The sequence below is a fragment of the Gobius niger genome (genome assembly GCF_951799975.1).
Source record: "Gobius niger genome assembly, chromosome: 2".
In the NCBI taxonomy this organism is placed as follows: Eukaryota; Metazoa; Chordata; class Actinopteri; order Gobiiformes; family Gobiidae; genus Gobius; species Gobius niger.
In genome coordinates, this window is record NC_136853.1 from 2953824 (window position 1) to 2972482 (window position 18659).

At 40.1% G+C, this 18659-nt stretch overlaps 1 protein-coding gene across 1 annotated transcript in view; it reads left to right on the top strand.

Annotated features, from left to right (window-relative positions):
• Positions 1-307: 307 nt before the first annotated feature.
• LOC306959975 (adhesion G protein-coupled receptor E4-like) overlaps positions 308-18659 on the top strand; it is a gene marked incomplete at both ends in the record, with an annotated part of 28073 nt that continues 9721 nt past the window's right edge. Inside the window, 7 exons of the mRNA XM_079552232.1 lie at positions 308-380; positions 6757-6897; positions 8281-8409; positions 8490-8630; positions 17436-17582; positions 17993-18139; positions 18205-18242. Of these exons, the coding sequence (XP_079408358.1) occupies positions 308-380; positions 6757-6897; positions 8281-8409; positions 8490-8630; positions 17436-17582; positions 17993-18139; positions 18205-18242 (816 nt within the window). The remainder of the gene's footprint in view (positions 381-6756; positions 6898-8280; positions 8410-8489; positions 8631-17435; positions 17583-17992; positions 18140-18204; positions 18243-18659) is intronic.

Consider the following 18659-nt stretch of genomic DNA (forward strand, 5'->3'; position numbering starts at 1 on the left):
AACAAAGGTGGGGTTGACTGGAACAGACCCACAACATACAACTAACGCACCATTATTGTATTAAACAATAATCACATGTGCCAATCTAATCCATTCATTGAATATAACACAAAATATGTCTGTCTGTCTTTCTTTAGCAGAGCACTACACCCAGCAGAAGTGAGCCCATTGTGTCTGGTGACCAAAATGAGGTAAGGCCCAAGTTTTACAAACTACAATCTGTTAGTTACTGATGCATTTTAGGGACGAAGGTTGTTTTAAAGGCATTTATCTAGACTGTCATGTTGACTTTTTAACCTTTGGCATAATGGTTGACCCCGTTTCAATGGCGGCCCCCATTTCAGTCCCATCCAAATGTGTCGTGTACACTGTCCCCAAAGGTAAGATCCTATATAGTAATATTGGCTGCTTCGAATATAACACGGTCCTCATTTTGGTTCCATCCAAATGTGTAGCTGTGTACACTGTCCCCAAAAGTATTTATGAGTTGATATTGTGGTTTCTTTTAAGATATAATGGTTAAACAACAGTGATTTCTCTCACCAGAGCATCTTTTCTTTATTATGCTTTAGAAGGACCTCACATAAAATGCTGAATATGAAGTCAGTTGCTGTGACATCGACAAACCTCAGGTACGGGTCTCAATACTAAAGTTTAGTGCACATTCCATTTATACAAACACCTGATTGTTCTGTGAAACATCAAAAATATTATGTATTGCCAGTGTAAGTGGAGCTTGTGCACGTTTCACTGCAACTTTCATTGAAAACAAAGGTGGGTTTGATTGTAAACGACCCACAACATACGACTAACACACCATTATTGTATAAAACAATAATCGCATGTGCCAATCTAATCCATTTATTGAATATAACACAAAATATTTTTTTCTTTTCTTTTCTGTCTGTCTTTCTCTAGCAGAACACTACACCAGCAGAAGTGAGCCAATTGTGTCTTGTGACCAAAATGAGGTAAGGCTCAAGTTTCACAAACTACAATCTGTTAGTTACTGATGCATTTTAGGGTCTAAGGTTGTTTTAAAGGCATTTATCTAGGCTGTACCATTGACTATTTAACCTTTGGCATAATGTTTGACCGCATTTGAATGGCGGTCCCCATTTCGGTCCCATCCAAATGTGTCGTGTACACTGTCCCCAAAGGTAAGATCCCATATAGTAATATTGGCTGCTTTGAATATAACACGGTCCCCATTTTGGTTCCATCCGAATGTGTAGCTGTGTACACTGTCCCCAAAAGTATTCACAAGTTGATATTGTGGTTTCTTTTAAGATATAACAGTTATAAAACAGTGATTTGTCTCACCAGTGCATCTTTTCTTTATTTTGCTTTAGAAGGACCTCACAGATATTGCTGGATATGAAATCAGTGACTGTGGCATCGACAAACATCAGGTACGGGTCTCAATACTAAATTGCAGTGCACATTCCGTTCATACAAATACATGGACTGTAAAAGACCAACCTACATACAACTAAAACACCGTTATTGGAATGCTAAAAACATCTTAGGTCTTTTTGCGTGACTGAGTGCACGCACAAAGACCAGACAGGTACACATCAACACGTCTAAGCTAAGGTAAGAACACGTCTCAGTATGTTAAAACAGTGGTCTATTTCTTTAGCAAGTTTATTTAAGTTTTGGGAATATGATATTTGGTATGTTTTAACCTGACAGTTAGACAGCCATAATACTCTTTTACATTTGTGGGTCTTATGGTATCAGCTAGTCTTCGATATCTACTTTCTGGTCCAGTTTAGTATAGTATTTTTTAATACTTCTTTGAAATATTGTGGATACTAATTTTACTGTATGTCTGTTCCAGGCACGACTGATCAAATTGAGGGACTATAATGATGATTGCTTCACTAAACCTAAAGCAATGATATTAAAGTGAGCAGTTACAATTGGACAAGCTTGTGACCATTCTTGTTTTTGATGGAAATGTTCATATTCACAAATTCACAAATTTTCTTTAATGTTTCATGGGATTAGGAAAGTTTTCTTGCAGTATTTGTACTATAAGTCATTTGAAATATTTAAGTTGTTTGTGTTTCTTATATAATAAAGTTATCAAAAGTGAAACTACAATGTTTTCATCGTTGAATCTGATAAATAAGTAACTTTTTCCCTTTGCAATTTGATGTTAGACAATTATCTAAATGAAGTCCCCAAAGAGGACATTTTTAGTCTGTGTATAAGATGTCCTCAAAAGTGACTTTAAAATTCTTTGTCCCCAATGTGATGGTTTAAAACTGATGGGACAAAAGTTTTAATATAATCAATTCTGAGGTGATTTTGTATATATGGACAGTCCGCCTGATGAAATGGCCCTGCCAGAATCTCTCTATTTCATTCAGAAAGGGTGGTCCTCGAGAGTTGGGGTATAGAGTTGGGGTCCCCGATAGTGCTCTAATCGAGTATGTGTGTGTGTGTGTGTGTATGTATTGTCTATGTGTGGCTTTGACAGGCAGCTCGTGCAGGACGGGACAGAGAAACACATTTCCCTACACTGTAAAAACATCACTGAACCAACACTCTTGCAGTGATTAGAGATTTTGCATCAGATCTTCTCCCTATAACCAAATGTTGTTCCTTCACAAAGCCGCCTCCAGCCAGACTGAAGGTGATGACGCTGTTTGTTGAGACATGTTCCCTCACTCACATGGGAAGGAAAAATGTGTCACATATTGTTCATGGCGGGTCAGAGGGTGCAGCTCCCTTGATTTATAAAAAAAAATTACAGAGACAGGACACGTCTGTCTGTCTGTCTGTCTGTGCCGTCAGCGAGCCGTTCTCTGTAACAACGTCCATCAATCAGTGCGGGGCCCTTAAGGCTGCGGGGCCCTATGCAGCTTGTGCAATCTGCGTATAGGAAAAAAACGGTGTGTGTGTGTGAGTGAGTGTGTGAGTGTGTGTGTGTTTATGTGTGCGCGCGTGTCTGTGTCTGTCTTGTTTAGGCCAATTTTGGGGACCTAAACCAGTATACACACCAGTTGCTTCAAGATGCATTTCCCTCTTAAAATCTCATCGGTCCCAAAAAGTGACTTATTTTGATTTTGTGTGTGTGTGTGTGTGTGTGTGTGCCCCCCACCTCCCCCCACTCAATTTGTGCATCGCTCAACATTGCCCCCGTTGGTTGTGTGTGGAACTGCATGTGTCCCCAAAGGGAGGTTTTGGCGGTTTGTGTGTACATTTAAAGGAATAGGCCACCGTTTTTACATACTGAGATATGTTCTTACCTAACCTTAGTCGAGTTAAAATATACCGGTCTGGTCTTTGTCCGTGCGCTCTGCGCAGGACGGGACAAAGAACACATTTCCCTACACTGTAGAAACATCACTGTACCAACACTCTTGCACTGATTAGAGATTTTGCATCAGATCGTTTCCCTCTAACTAAATGTTGTTCCTTCACAGAGTCGCCTCCAGCTCAGAGTGAAGGTTCGGGGTCGATCTCTCTGGCAGTGGAGAGCGATGGACACCTGCATGTTTCTGCTTCTGTGTAAGTTCACCTTTACTGTTTGATTTTCTTCTATGGCCTATTTGAAGTAAACGTGACTGTATTTCTGCAGGTTCACTGTTGAATTGGATGAGCCCGTTTGCTGCTGGTAAGATCACGATTCTGTATCCAACCATAGACTCCGAATAGGCCGAGTGTAGAGTCTTTGTTTGTTTTCTCTCTTGCTTTTTTCTATCTTGGCTTTGGGATCCGTTCAGTTCAAAGAGCTGTTCAAAAGAGTGGGTAAAAGAAGCCAGATTTGCAGCGTTTCAGTAAAAATCAGTTAATCAGTAATATGTCATATCAGTAATGCTACAGAGCAAAATGATGAAATCCCTCCAGCGCCTGCAGGGAGTCCAAAACGCCGCTGCCCGCCTGCTGACCGGCACAGGAAATATTAAAACTCTAAGTTTACATAAGGTCTGACTCCATAAGATCATTTTAAACACAGTTAAACAGTTTAACATATTAAAGTATCAAAAAGGTCTCGCCAGCGTATTCGTTGATCCCAAGGTCCGAGGAGAAACCACCAGAAGTAGCTTTGGTCAAGGAGATTTTATGCCCTATTAAAATTACAGTTTCTAAACACTAATTTATCTGAATGCCAAAGTCCCTGTACTATACTAACCATGCACACGGTGCTCGTACGGGCCCGTCCCAGGAAACGGCACCGTCTAACAAATATATATCAGAAAAAATGTGTCGTTCACGAAGAGATAGAAGATGAGCTCGGGCCAAGGTCAGCAGGTCCTTCCTCTTGCCTTATATGGAGTTATTTTTCACTGCTCCAGGAGCGGACTGGCCATATGTCCATTCTGGAAGATCACAGAAGGGCCTCTGGCTCTTGGGCCACCAGTCTAAATTGTCTCCTTAACCTCTTAAACCCCCGCCTTAACCGAGCTTTACCCAAATCTAAGAGCTTAAAAGCAAAGCATCAAAATAGCATCGAGTGAGCCAGAAAAGAAACAAAAATGTGACAAAAAAGTCACTAAGACATGGCGAAAACATGACAACAAAGAAACGAAATAAGCAATGAAAAACGGACAAAAAACTGACGAAAACACAACAAAAAGCCACAGAAAAAGTAATGAACAAACAACAAAAACATGCTGCAACAATGTAACAAAAGGGTACAATCACTTTTGTATGTCTTAGCTTTCAAATGAGGCGTTATGCTGTTGCTCTCCAGTGGAGAAGCTTTTAGATTTGGGTAAAACCGAACTGGAGGAAATGCACTCGGCTAAGACGGGAGGTAAGAGGTTCACACATGTCTTTGTGGAAGTGCTGCATTTACGCTAATTTGGGCCAGGCTGGTCAGAGTCCAGGGCCCTTTTTCAGTCCCAGTCCGTCCCTGCACAGCTCCGGGGAGGGCACCGGCGTATCCACAGGTTTGAGCAAAAGAATGCAAGAGCAAGAAATGTGGTATTGTTACAGCAATGTGCCGGTGAAAAGATTGGTTTCAACTGAAACTTAAAGCACATAGATTAAACTCATCAAAAACATTCAGTAGCATTATAAAATATAACATTAGCTAAAAATCATCAGTTTCCCACAGAGCACATGACTCCTGTTCTGTCCTCTTTACATTGGCCTCCAGTTCCCTTTCAAATTAAGTTTAAAATTCTGCTGATTGTTTTGAAATGCCTAAATTCGCCGGCACCTCAGTGTTTGTCAGAACTGTCCTGTCCTTCCAGAGCTCTGAGGTCTGCTGACCAGCTCCTTCTGTCCTTCCAAAGCTCTGAGGTCTGCTGACCAGCTCTACTGTCCTTCCAGAGCTCTGAGGTCTGCTGACCAGCTCCTTCTGTCTGTGTGTCCAGAGGTGCCCGAGCCGTCTCAGCCTCCGCTTCATGTGCGCTCGGCTCAGTCTACAGAGGAGTTTAAATTAAAAACTCTTCTTTTTGCTTTGGCCTTCGCTTCGATGTGGACCAGACACAGTTTGTGCCTTTATAATGAGCCGCCTTAACCAATGGGCTGGCAGGGGCTGGAGCCCAGGGGCCGCCCGTATTCAAGGGCCTATCACGGGGGTCGGCAACCCGCGGCTTTTTGGCCTCCTTGTGGCTCTTTGTCCCACTGGAGCAGCACCGAGTATCTACAAGGAGAACCGGTTCTGCTGAGTAATCCATCGGAACCGTGTGACTCCTTCATTAACGACGCCTCATATCGATGCTGCTTTGCACCGCAGCCTCTTTGTAGAAACGCGCCTGCAGATACGCGCCTGCAGATACACGCCCGCAGATACACGCCCGCAGATACACGCCCGCAGATACACGCCCGCAGATTCACACACCACTCGCACCCGGGGCCTATGGGTTCATTAAGGCGGGCCTACATATATGACCTGTGTTAAAGTTTGATTGTGTTTATTTTACATAGTTATAGCACTTTGGTCGACTATGGTTGTTTTTAAATGTGCTTTATAAATAAAGACATTGACTGCTACGTACCTTTCCATGTGTTTTGGACATAATCATGCACTGCTCCTCTGCAGGTTCTTGTACTTCATACACTACGATAAATGAACCTCGGCGCCACGCTACGCTGCCCTCAGTCCCACCTTACCTCGACGACTCTGGCCTGGTCGGATCATGGCTGCGCTTCGTGGGTGAAGGGGGTGATGTCCTTTCCTTTTCATGCTATCTGGGTTTTCAGGGCGGCAGTGAGCATGGTCTGATGTCCACTCATAACTACAACATGCATGGATCCGGTTTGTTCATGGTTTTTGTGAACAACAACGGTGCATGTTTCGATTGGTTAAATCAGTTGGAAGTTATGAAATGCCCCGAAGGGTTCTTCGTCTACAGACCACTGAGCCATCCACCCCAGATTTTACTTCCAGGCAAATTCTCCTGGACAACAGGTAAGAAGTGACCATTCTCTTGAGCGTACTCGCTAATGTGACGTTTTCTCCAGTGACTGACATTTGTGTCTGCGTAGCTCATAGCAACTGCAGCATACCTAACCTTTGTGGGACCAAACCACATGTGTTTTGTGGATATCATGGGATATGTTTATGTTTACCTGGATTTGAACTGGGCTCTGCCCCAACTCTCAACAACTACGACTGTGTGGGTGAGCATCAAAAGCATCAAAACTTGAATATAAAGATTATACATTATTTTCTGTGCCTGCTTTCGATACTTTTATTTTTTGATACCAGGAGAACCTAAACCTTTCTTTCTCGATTCCAGACTGGCATCAGCCCTATCCCCGGATAAATCTGTGCTTCTCTGTTTGCAGATATTGACGAATGTGCATCTTCTCCCTGTGTTGCTAATGCTAACTGCACCAACTATGACGGAGGGTTTAGCTGTGAATGCCTCCCTGGCTTTACTGTAACAGACGGCATAAACCCGCCTGCATCAAACAACCCGTGCACAGGTGCAGTCACCGCCACACACACTCACACAACAGCCTATAAGTCAGGGGGGGGCAAGTTTACGTCACAGAGGGACGATTTTCATCATAGCCAAAACACCAAGGGCCGAACCTCACCTTTGTAGCCTAAAGAAAGAACCATTTTGTGCAAATGCCAACGTTTTACATCAGTGGTACTAAAGTGGTCCAGCTCCGAGACCACTTTAGTACCACCAAGTCAAACTGTAATTTGTCATATATCTTATGAAATATTGTATTTACCACATGTTTTTATTGAACAAGACATAGACCCTCGTGGGGCCGAAAACCACTGGAGCCCACGGCCTATAAAAATGACCCAAAAGTCACACAATACTGAGGTCATGGATGACGAGAGAGAAAATGAAACATAACTTCTAAGACAATATCTTTCATCCACAAATATATTTACCACAATTAACTGTCTTACTTTTCCCTTCCCTGCTTTTTTACCTCATCCTCTTTTTTTTCTCTTTTTTTTTTTTCATTTTACATAAAAAAAACAACACTTTTTTATCATTATTATCTTTTCCCCTCCTTCTTTCCCTCCCTTTCTTACGGTAGGCAAGGCAAGGCAAGTTTATTTGTAGAGCACAATTCATACACAAGGCAATTCAAAGTGCTTCACAGTTGCATAAATACAAGAAAGCAAATAGAATCAATAAAAACATCAACATTAAATTAATAAATTACAGTCAAGGGTCATTGGAGGGGGGAAAGGGTTTAGAGACAGGATAGGAGACCTGAGTGGTGGGGATATTTTCTATTATAATTTTTTTCATTCTCAAATCCTGCCTGTGTGAAATAAAAAAAAAAGTGAAAACAAAAAAAGAAAAAAAAAAGACCCCAAAGCCAGTTAAGATTTTTGTAAAAAGAAGTAGAAAAAAATATGAATGAATGGTTATTTTAAGGCTCTTTTTTGGAGTGCACATTTTTTGACTATAGGGTCTTGAAAGGGTGCAAAATTAAGGGCCACACGACGGTTAAGACTGAAATCATGATAAAAAATCCAACAATATTAATTCTAACAGACTCCAGTGTGTTTCGTGTAGTTTCAGATGGAAAATATTGAAAAAAAAGTTCCCTGTTCCACTTTTGTGTCCCGACCCACCAGTTGAGAATCACTGTTTTACATTATATATGACCAAGTGGGATGTTCTGCAAGGACATTTAAAAAATACACTATAAAAGGACACTATTCCTCACATGTTTAGAGTACTTTAACAGGTATTTGATCCCTTATTTGCATAATAATATTTCTCAAAATCATATTGGGGGCCAGAGGTTCTGTGCTGGAGGGCCGTATTTGGCCCCCGGGCCTGACGTTGCCTGCTATAAGTCAGTCATCGTCTTGTGTTTTCTACAAAGATGTGGATGAGTGCCTGGGAGATGTTTGCAGAGACAACGAGATCTGCCTCAACAGTGTGGGGAGTTTCGTCTGCGTGTGCGCAACAGGCTATGAAAATGTGACGGGCGGGACCGAACCTCCGTGTCGAGGTAAAACCGCCCGAAAACCCACGCACAGGAACAAATCCAGGCTCCGTGAAGATAAATCCCCATGTGATTCTCCTTTACAGATATAGACGAGTGTTTGGACACCACCATATGCGTGCCGAATTCAGTCTGCGCCAACGAACCTGGAACCTACAACTGCTCCTGTCAGGAGGGATTCTCCACTTTCAACAACGCCCCCCCTGCCTCGAACAACCCATGTCAAGGTGAAACAACAACAGTCTCTGCACTCTGGCTGGGCTTTCTGAAAACATTCATTTACAATTTGCAAATCAAAATGGCTGCATTGTTTCAGAAGATAAAATAAATAAGATTATTGTCCCGTATGTGGGAAATTCGCCTTGATGCTGCAGCAAAAAAAATCAATACACAAAATACAACCAAATATAAACACACAACAGGTCTGAAGGCTACGGTCATAAGGATTAGGGTTAAGGTTATAGAGTCATTAGGATTAAAGGAATAGGCCACCGTTTTTACATACTAAGATATGCTCTTACCTTACCTTAGTCGAGTTAATATATCCCCGTCTGGTCTTTGTCCGTGCGCTCTGCCAGGCAAGCGGAGCACATACGCAGCCTCTCCCACATGTCATATAGCTCCAAAAAAGCTCACGATAGAAGCTACCAAGCTCTTCCACCTGTTCCCTATTTAAATAAAGTTACGTGAAGTGTTTTCATGCAAAGTATATTTACACAGAAATGTAGCATGTCGATTTTATAAGCAGATAAAAAGGGGGACTATATTGTGAGGCGTAATGATACAGGAGCACAACGTCCGCGCAGTAACTCCTAAAGACTTCCCCGCTCACTTCCGTCAATAGAAGCTGCGTGACTTGTAGAGCTGCAGAGAACAGTTGAAGAAGCGTGGATAACTTGTGAACAATGCCTTTTGCGTGCATCGTGCCGGGCTGTGATAACAAGCAGAAAGTATATAGTGTAGTAATGTTTCACAGATTTCCAACTCACCCCGGACGACGACACAGGACTCAGGACCTCGACCATGAGGTAAGAATGCGAGAGCACTTTCCCAAAATATATTTTCTGCTTGTTGTAAAAGGCTCTGTACAAGTCACGCAGCTTCTGTTGACGGAAGTGAGCGGGGAAGTCTTTAGGAGTTACTGCGCGGACGTTGTGCTCTTGTATCATTACGCCTCACAATATAGTCCCCCTTTTTATCTGCTTATAAAATCGACATGCTACATTTCTGTGTAAATATACTTCGCATGAAAACACTTCACGTAACTTTATTTAAATAGGGAACACGTGGAAGAGCTTGGTAGCTTCTATCGTGAGCTTTTTTGGAGCTATATGACATGTGGGAGAGGCTGCGTATGTGCTCCGTTTGCCTGACAGAGCGCACGGACAAAGACCAGACGGGGATATATTAACTCGGCTAAGGTTAGGTAAGAACATATCTTAGTATGTAAAAACGGTGGCCTATTCCTTTAAGGTTAAGGTTATAGAGTCATTAGGATTAGGGTAAGGTTATAGGGTAATTAGGAGTAGGGTTAAGGTTATAGAGTCATTAGGATTAGGGTTAAGGTTATAGAGTCATAAGGATTAGGGTTAAGGTTATAGGGTCATAAGGATTAGGGTTAAGGTTATAGGGTCATTAGGATTAGGGTAAGGTTATAGGGTCATTAGGAGTAGGGTTAAGGTTATAGAGTCATTAGGAGTAGGGTTAAGGTTATAGAGTCATTAGGATTAGGGTTAAGGTTATAGAGTCATTAGGATTAGGGTTAAGGTCATAGAGTCATTAGGATTAGGGTTAAGGTTATAGGGTCATTAGGATTAGGGTTAAGGTTATAGAGTCATTAGGATTAGGGTAAGGTTATAGGGTCATTAGGAGTAGGGTTAAGGTTATAGAGTCATAAGGATTAGGGTTAAGGTTATAGAGTCATAAGGATTAGGGTTAAGGTTATAGAGTCAGAAGGATTAGGGTTAAGGTTATAGGGTCATAAGGATTAGGGTTAAGGTTATAGAGTCATAAGGATTAGGGTTAAGGTTATAGAGTCATAAGGATTAGGGTTAAGGTTATAGAGTCATAAGGATTAGGGTTAAGGTTATAGAGTCATAAGGATTAGGGTTAAGGTTATAGAGTCATAAGGATTAGGGTTAAGGTTATAGAGTCAGAAGGATTAGGGTTAAGGTTATAGGGTCATAAGGATTAGGGTTAAGGTTATAGAGTCATAAGGATTAGGGTTAAGGTTATAGAGTCATAAGGATTAGGGTTAAGGTTATAGAGTCATAAGGATTAGGGTTAAGGTTATAGGGTCATTAGGATTAGGGTAAGGTTATAGGGTCATTAGGAGTAGGGTTAAGGTTATAGAGTCATTAGGATTAGGGTTAAGGTTATAGAGTCATTAGGATTAGGGTTAAGGTCATAGAGTCATTAGGATTAGGGTTAAGGTTATAGGGTCATTAGGATTAGGGTTAAGGTTATAGAGTCATTAGGATTAGGGTAAGGTTATAGGGTCATTAGGAGTAGGGTTAAGGTTATAGAGTCATAAGGATTAGGGTTAAGGTTATAGAGTCATAAGGATTAGGGTTAAGGTTATAGAGTCAGAAGGATTAGGGTTAAGGTTATAGGGTCATAAGGATTAGGGTTAAGGTTATAGAGTCATAAGGATTAGGGTTAAGGTTATAGAGTCATAAGGATTAGGGTTAAGGTTATAGAGTCATAAGGATTAGGGTTAAGGTTATAGAGTCATAAGGATTAGGGTTAAGGTTATAGGGTCATTAGGATTAGGGTAAGGTTATAGGGTCATTAGGAGTAGGGTTAAGGTTATAGAGTCATTAGGATTAGGGTTAAGGTCATAGAGTCATTAGGATTTGGGTTAAGGTTATAGGGTCATTAGGATTAGGGTTAAGGTTATAGAGTCATAAGGATTAGGGTTAAGGTTATAGGGTCATTAGGATTAGGGTTAAGGTTATAGAGTCATTAGGATTAGGGTTAAGGTTATAGGGTCATTAGGATTAGGGTTAAGGTTATAGAGTCATAAGGATTAGGGTTAAGGTTATAGGGTCATTAGGATTAGCGTTAAGGTTATAGAGTCATTAGGATTAGGGTTAAGGTTATAGGGTCATTAGGATTAGGGTTAAGGTTATAGAGTCATAAGGATTAGGGTTAAGGTTATAGGGTCATAAGGATTAGGGTTAAGGTTATAGAGTCATAAGGATTAGGGTTAAGGTTATAGGGTCATAAGGATTAGGGTTAAGGTTATAGAGTCATTAGGATTAGGGTTAAGGTTATAGGGTCATTAGGATTAGGGTTAAGGTTATAGAGTCATAAGGATTAGGGTTAAGGTTATAGGGTCATTAGGATTAGCGTTAAGGTTATAGAGTCATTAGGATTAGGGTTAAGGTTATAGGGTCATTAGGATTAGGGTTAAGGTTATAGAGTCATAAGGATTAGGGTTAAGGTTATAGGGTCATAAGGATTAGGGTTAAGGTTATAGAGTCATAAGGATTAGGGTTAAGGTTATAGGGTCATAAGGATTAGGGTTAAGGTTATAGAGTCATTAGGATTAGGGTTAAGGTTATAGGGTCATTAGGATTAGGGTTAAGGTTATAGGGTCATTAGGATTAGGGTTAAGGTTATAGGGTCATTAGGATTAGGGTTAAGGTTATAGAGTCATTAGGATTAGGGTTAAGGTTATAGGGTCATTAGGATTAGGGTTAAGGTTATAGAGTCATAAGGATTAGGGTTAAGGTTATAGGGTCATTAGGATTAGGGTTAAGGTTATAGAGTCATTAGGATTAGGGTTAAGGTTATAGAGTCATTAGGATTAGGGTTAAGGTTATAGAGTCATTAGGATTAGGGTTAAGGTTATAGAGTCATTAGGATTAGGGTTAAGGTTATAGGGTCATAAGGATTAGGGTTAAGGTTATAGAGTCATTAGGATTAGGGTTAAGGTTATAGAGTCATAAGGATTAGGGTTAAGGTTATAGAGTCATTAGGATTAGGGTTAAGGTTATAGAGTCATTAGGATTAGGGTTAAGGTTATAGGGTCATAAGGATTAGGGTTAAGGTTATAGAGTCATTAGGATTAGGGTTAAGGTTATAGGGTCATGAGGATTAGGGTTAAGGTTATAGAGTCATAAGGATTAGGGTTAAGGTTATAGAGTCATAAGGATTAGGGTTAAGGTTATAGAGTCATTAGGATTAGGGTTAAGGTTATAGAGTAATTAGGATTAGGGTTAAGGTTATAGGGTCATAAGGATTAGGGTAAAGGTTATAGAGTCATTAGGATTAGGGTTAAGGTTATAGAGTCATAAGGATTAGGGTTAAGATTATAGAGTCATTAGGATTAGGGTTAAGGTTATAGAGTCATTAGGATTAGGGTTAAGGTTATAGGGTCATGAGGATTAGGGTTAAGGTTATAGAGTCAGAAGGATTAGGGTTAAGGTTATAGGGTCATTAGGATTAGCGTTAAGGTTATAGAGTCATTAGGATTAGGGTTAAGGTTATAGGGTCATTAGGATTAGGGTTAAGGTTATAGAGTCATAAGGATTAGGGTTAAGGTTATAGAGTCATTAGGATTAGGGTTAAGGTTATAGGGTCATAAGGATTAGGGTTAAGGTTATAGAGTCATAAGGATTAGGGTTAAGGTTATAGAGTCATAAGGATTAGGGTTAAGGTTATAGAGTCATTAGGATTAGGGTTAAGGTTATAGGGTCATAAGGATTAGGGTTAAGGTTATAGAGTCATAAGGATTAGGGTTAAGGTTATAGAGTCATTAGGATTAGGGTTAAGGTTATAGAGTCATTAGGATTAGGGTTAAGGTTATAGAGTCATTAGGATTAGGGTTAAGGTTATAGAGTCATTAGGATTAGGGTTAAGGTTATAGGGTCATAAGGATTAGGGTTAAGGTTATAGGGTCATAAGGATTAGGGTTAAGGTTATAGGGTCATAAGGATTAGGGTTAAGGTTATAGAGTCATTAGGATTAGGGTTAAGGTTATAGAGTCATAAGGATTAGGGTTAAGGTTATAGGGTCATAAGGATTAGGGTTAAGGTTATAGGGTCATAAGGATTAGGGTTAAGGTTATAGGGTCATAAGGATTAGGGTTAAGGTTATAGAGTCATTAGGATTAGGGTTAAGGTTATAGAGTCATAAGGATTAGGGTTAAGGTTATAGAGTCATTAGGATTAGGGTTAAGGTTATAGAGTCATTAGGATTAGGGTTAAGGTTATAGGGTCATAAGGATTAGGGTTAAGGTTATAGGGTCATAAGGATTAGGGTTAAGGTTATAGGGTCATAAGGATTAGGGTTAAGGTTATAGGGTCATTAGGATTAGGGTTAAGGTTATAGAGTCATTAGGATTAGGGTTAAGGTTATAGAGTCATTAGGATTAGGGTTAAGGTTATAGAGTCATTAGGATTAGGGTTAAGGTTATAGAGTCATAAGGATTAGGGTTAAGGTTATAGAATCATAAGGATTAGGGTTAAGGTTATAGAGTCATAAGGATTAGGGTTAAGGTTATAGAGTCATAAGGATTAGGGTTAAGGTTATAGAGTCAGAAGGATTAGGGTAAAGTTATAGAGTCATTAGGATTAGCGTTAAGGTTATAGAGTCATAAGGATTAGGGTTAAGGTTATAGGGTCATGAGGATTAGGGTTAAGGTTATAGAGTCATAAGGATTAGGGTTAAGGTTATAGAGTCAGAAGGATTAGGGTTAAGGTTATAGAGTCATGAGGATTAGGGTTAAGGTTATAGAGTCATAAGGATTAGGGTTAAGGTTATAGGGTCATGAGGATTAGGGTTAATGTTATAGAGTCATAAGGATTAGGGTTAAGGTTATAGAGTCATAAGGATTAGGGTTAAGGTTATAAAGTCATTAGGATTAGGGTTAAGGTTATAGGGTCATGAGGATTAGGGTTAAGGTTATAGAGTCAGAAGGATTAGGGTTAAGGTTATAGAGTCATTAGGATTAGGGTTAAGGTTATAGGGTCATGAGGATTAGGGTTAAGGTTATAGAGTCAGAAGGATTAGGGTTAAGGTTATAGAGTCATTAGTATTAGGGTTAAGGTTATAGAGTCATTAGGATTAGGGTTAAGGTTATAGAGTCATTAGGATTAGGGTTAAGGTTATAGGGTCATAAGGATTAGGGTTAAGGTTATAGAGTCATAAGGATTAGGGTTAAGGTTATAGAGTCATGAGGATTAGGGTTAAGGTTATAGAGTCATTAGGATTAGGGTTAAGGTTATAGAGTCAGAAGGATTAGGGTTAAGGTTATAGAGTCATTAGGATTAGGGTTAAGGTTGTAGAGTCATTAGGATTAGGGTTAAGGTTATAGGGTCATTTGGATTAGGGTTAAGGTTATAGAGTCATTAGGATTAGGGTTAAGGTTATAGAGTCATTAGGATTAGGGTTAAGGTTATAGAGTCATTAGGATTAGGGTTAAGGTTATAGAGTCATTAGGATTAGGGTTAAGGTTATAGGGTCATAAGGATTAGGGTTAAGGTTATAGAGTCATAAGGATTAGGGTTAAGGTTATAGAGTCATGAGGATTAGGGTTAAGGTTATAGAGTCATGAGGATTAGGGTTAAGGTTATAGAGTCATTAGGATTAGGGTTAAGGTTATAGAGTCAGAAGGATTAGGGTTAAGGTTATAGAGTCATTAGGATTAGGGTTAAGGTTATAGGGTCAGAAGGATTAGGGTTAAGGTTATAGGGTCAGAAGGATTAGGGTTAAGGTCATAGAGTCAGAAGGATTAGGGTTAAGGTTATAGGGTCATTAGGATTAGGGTTAAGGTTATAGAGTCATAAGGATTAGGGTTAAGGTTGTAGAGTCATTAGGATTAGGGTTAAGGTTATAGAGTCAGAAGGATTAGGGTTAAGGTTATAGAGTCATTAGGATTAGGGTTAAGGTTATAGAGTCATTAGGATTAGGGTTAAGGTTATAGGGTCATGAGGATTAGGGTTAAGGTTATAGAGTCATAAGGATTAGGGTTAAGGTTATAGAGTCATAAGGATTAGGGTTAAGGTTATAGCATCATAAGGATTAGGGTTAAGGTCATAGAGTCATAAGGATTAGGGTTAAGGTTATAGAGTCATAAGGATTAGGGTTAAGGTTATAAAGTCATTAGGATTAGGGTTAAGGTTATAGGGTCATGAGGATTAGGGTTAAGGTTATAGAGTCAGAAGGATTAGGGTTAAGGTTATAGGGTCAGAAGGATTAGGGTTAAGGTCATAGAGTCAGAAGGATTAGGGTTAAGGTTATAGGGTCATTAGGATTAGGGTTAAGGTTATAGAGTCATAAGGATTAGGGTTAAGGTTGTAGAGTCATTAGGATTAGGGTTAAGGTTATAGAGTCAGAAGGATTAGGGTTAAGGTTATAGAGTCATTAGGATTAGGGTTAAGGTTATAGCATCATAAGGATTAGGGTTAAGGTCATAGAGTCATAAGGATTAGGGTTAAGGTTATAGAGTCATAAGGATTAGGGTTAAGGTTATAAAGTCATTAGGATTAGGGTTAAGGTTATAGGGTCATGAGGATTAGGGTTAAGGTTATAGAGTCAGAAGGATTAGGGTTAAGGTTATAGAGTCATTAGGATTAGGGTTAAGGTTATAGGGTCATGAGGATTAGGGTTAAGGTTATAGAGTCAGAAGGATTAGGGTTAAGGTTATAGAGTCATTAGGATTAGGGTTAAGGTTATAGAGTCATTAGGATTAGGGTTAAGGTTATAGAGTCATTAGGATTAGGGTTAAGGTTATAGGGTCATAAGGATTAGGGTTAAGGTTATAGAGTCATAAGGATTAGGGTTAAGGTTATAGAGTCATGAGGATTAGGGTTAAGGTTATAGAGTCATTAGGATTAGGGTTAAGGTTATAGAGTCAGAAGGATTAGGGTTAAGGTTATAGAGTCATTAGGATTAGGGTTAAGGTTGTAGAGTCATTAGGATTAGGGTTAAGGTTATAGGGTCATTAGGATTAGGGTTAAGGTTATAGAGTCATTAGGATTAGGGTTAAGGTTATAGAGTCATTAGGATTAGGGTTAAGGTTATAGAGTCATTAGGATTAGGGTTAAGGTTATAGAGTCATTAGGATTAGGGTTAAGGTTATAGGGTCATAAGGATTAGGGTTAAGGTTATAGAGTCATAAGGATTAGGGTTAAGGTTATAGAGTCATGAGGATTAGGGTTAAGGTTATAGAGTCATGAGGATTAGGGTTAAGGTTATAGAGTCATTAGGATTAGGGTTAAGGTTATAGAGTCAGAAGGATTAGGGTTAAGGTTATAGAGTCATTAGGATTAGGGTTAAGGTTATAGGGTCAGAAGGATTAGGGCTAAGGTTATAGGGTCAGAAGGATTAGGGTTAAGGTCATAGAGTCAGAAGGATTAGGGTTAAGGTTATAGGGTCATTAGGATTAGGGTTAAGGTTATAGAGTCATAAGGATTAGGGTTAAGGTTGTAGAGTCATTAGGATTAGGGTTAAGGTTATAGAGTCAGAAGGATTAGGGTTAAGGTTATAGAGTCATTAGGATTAGGGTTAAGGTTATAGAGTCATTAGGATTAGGGTTAAGGTTATAGGGTCATGAGGATTAGGGTTAAGGTTATAGAGTCATAAGGATTAGGGTTAAGGTTATAGAGTCATAAGGATTAGGGTTAAGGTTATAGCATCATAAGGATTAGGGTTAAGGTCATAGAGTCATAAGGATTAGGGTTAAGGTTATAGAGTCATAAGGATTAGGGTTAAGGTTATAGAGTCATAAGGATTAGGGTTAAGGTCATAGAGTCATAAGGATTAGGGTTAAGGTTATAGAGTCATTAGGACTAGGGTTAAGGTTATAGAGTCATAAGGATTAGGGTTAAGGTCATAGAGTCATAAGGATTAGGGTTAAGGTTATAGAGTCATTAGGGTTAGGGTTATCGTGACAACCCTGCGCTACAACGTGATGGCCTGAAAATGGCTTTGTGGGCGTGTATAACCAGCTTCCTCTTGGCAGTCGCTGCGTTGTTGTAAGTAAAATAAACCTTTACGTTTCATGTGACTGTATGATCTCGCAGATGTTGACGAATGTGTGGATGATCCTGACGTCTGTGGTCCAGAGGCCACCTGCAACAACACCCTGGGGTCCTACATCTGCACGTGCACCCCGGGGTATCGGCCGCTTACACCAGCTGTGATCGCCAGCAACGCCAACCCCTGCAGCGGTGAGTTTGGAGCTGCCCATACAGGGTCACGTTTGAAGCAGCCAGAGGGAGAAAACATTTGCCTGGCCTGCAAAACTACGATGTTTTCAAACACTTGTAGTCTGGCAGTGATTTCCCGGTCACCAATATGACGCAGGAACAACCTGCAGGAAGCCTTTTCAGTAAACATGAATGTCTTCCAATACAACGCGCTTCCTTATTTCAAACAGAAAAGAAAACAGTGTATCCGTAGCCGCACATGCCTCTTTAATGTTCGCTTCGTCTCTTGGTGCAGTGAACTCCTGCCTCACTGTTTTTAACATGCTCTACTTAAATCATCCCGTGGACCTAATCCGGCCCACGGGCCACATGCTTGACACCCCTGCTGTTTGCAAACAAACCTTTATGAACTTTGTCTGTTTTTCTTTTAGATATCGATGAATGCAGTGAAACTCCAGATATATGTGGTTTTCTGGGTGTTTGCACGAATGTCCCAGGACTATTTCTCTGCTCCTGCCTCGAAGGATCTTACCCTAACACTGGAGTGCTGTGGACCATGGGTGTAACATACTGTAGAGGTACCATGTCTTTTTCATACAAATGTGCTGATCTATACATAACGCTGTTTTACGTTGTTCTTTAGCTATTCCTGACATTTTGGATGAGATCGTCCCTCCAGAGGTAAGCATTACAAAAGTATGATAATTATCTGGGGAAACAAACTCAAATATAAAAGGTGAATAACCTCATTTATTTGACATCTTCACTGCAAGTCACACAACTGTAGAAAAATATCCCAAAATATCCAGTAATGAGCCAAATGAAGGTGCACCTTATGTTCATACAATAACGATTGAAGTGTAGCTTCGAACTGAGGCCAAGAGTCCATAAATAAGTCAGTTCTTGTAGTTCGTTTTGCCCTTGAGTAATAAAGGGGGACTGAGGTTTAAGCCAGGAGACTGTGATCATTGTCTTACCTATGAAAAGAAGTACTTTTTTATAAGAAGACATTCAATTTGAATTCTAAGTGAAGGACAACTCCTCGACGATATTCATCTTGGACAGTCCCAAAACACGTGAGTGCGGTCTGCCACAAAC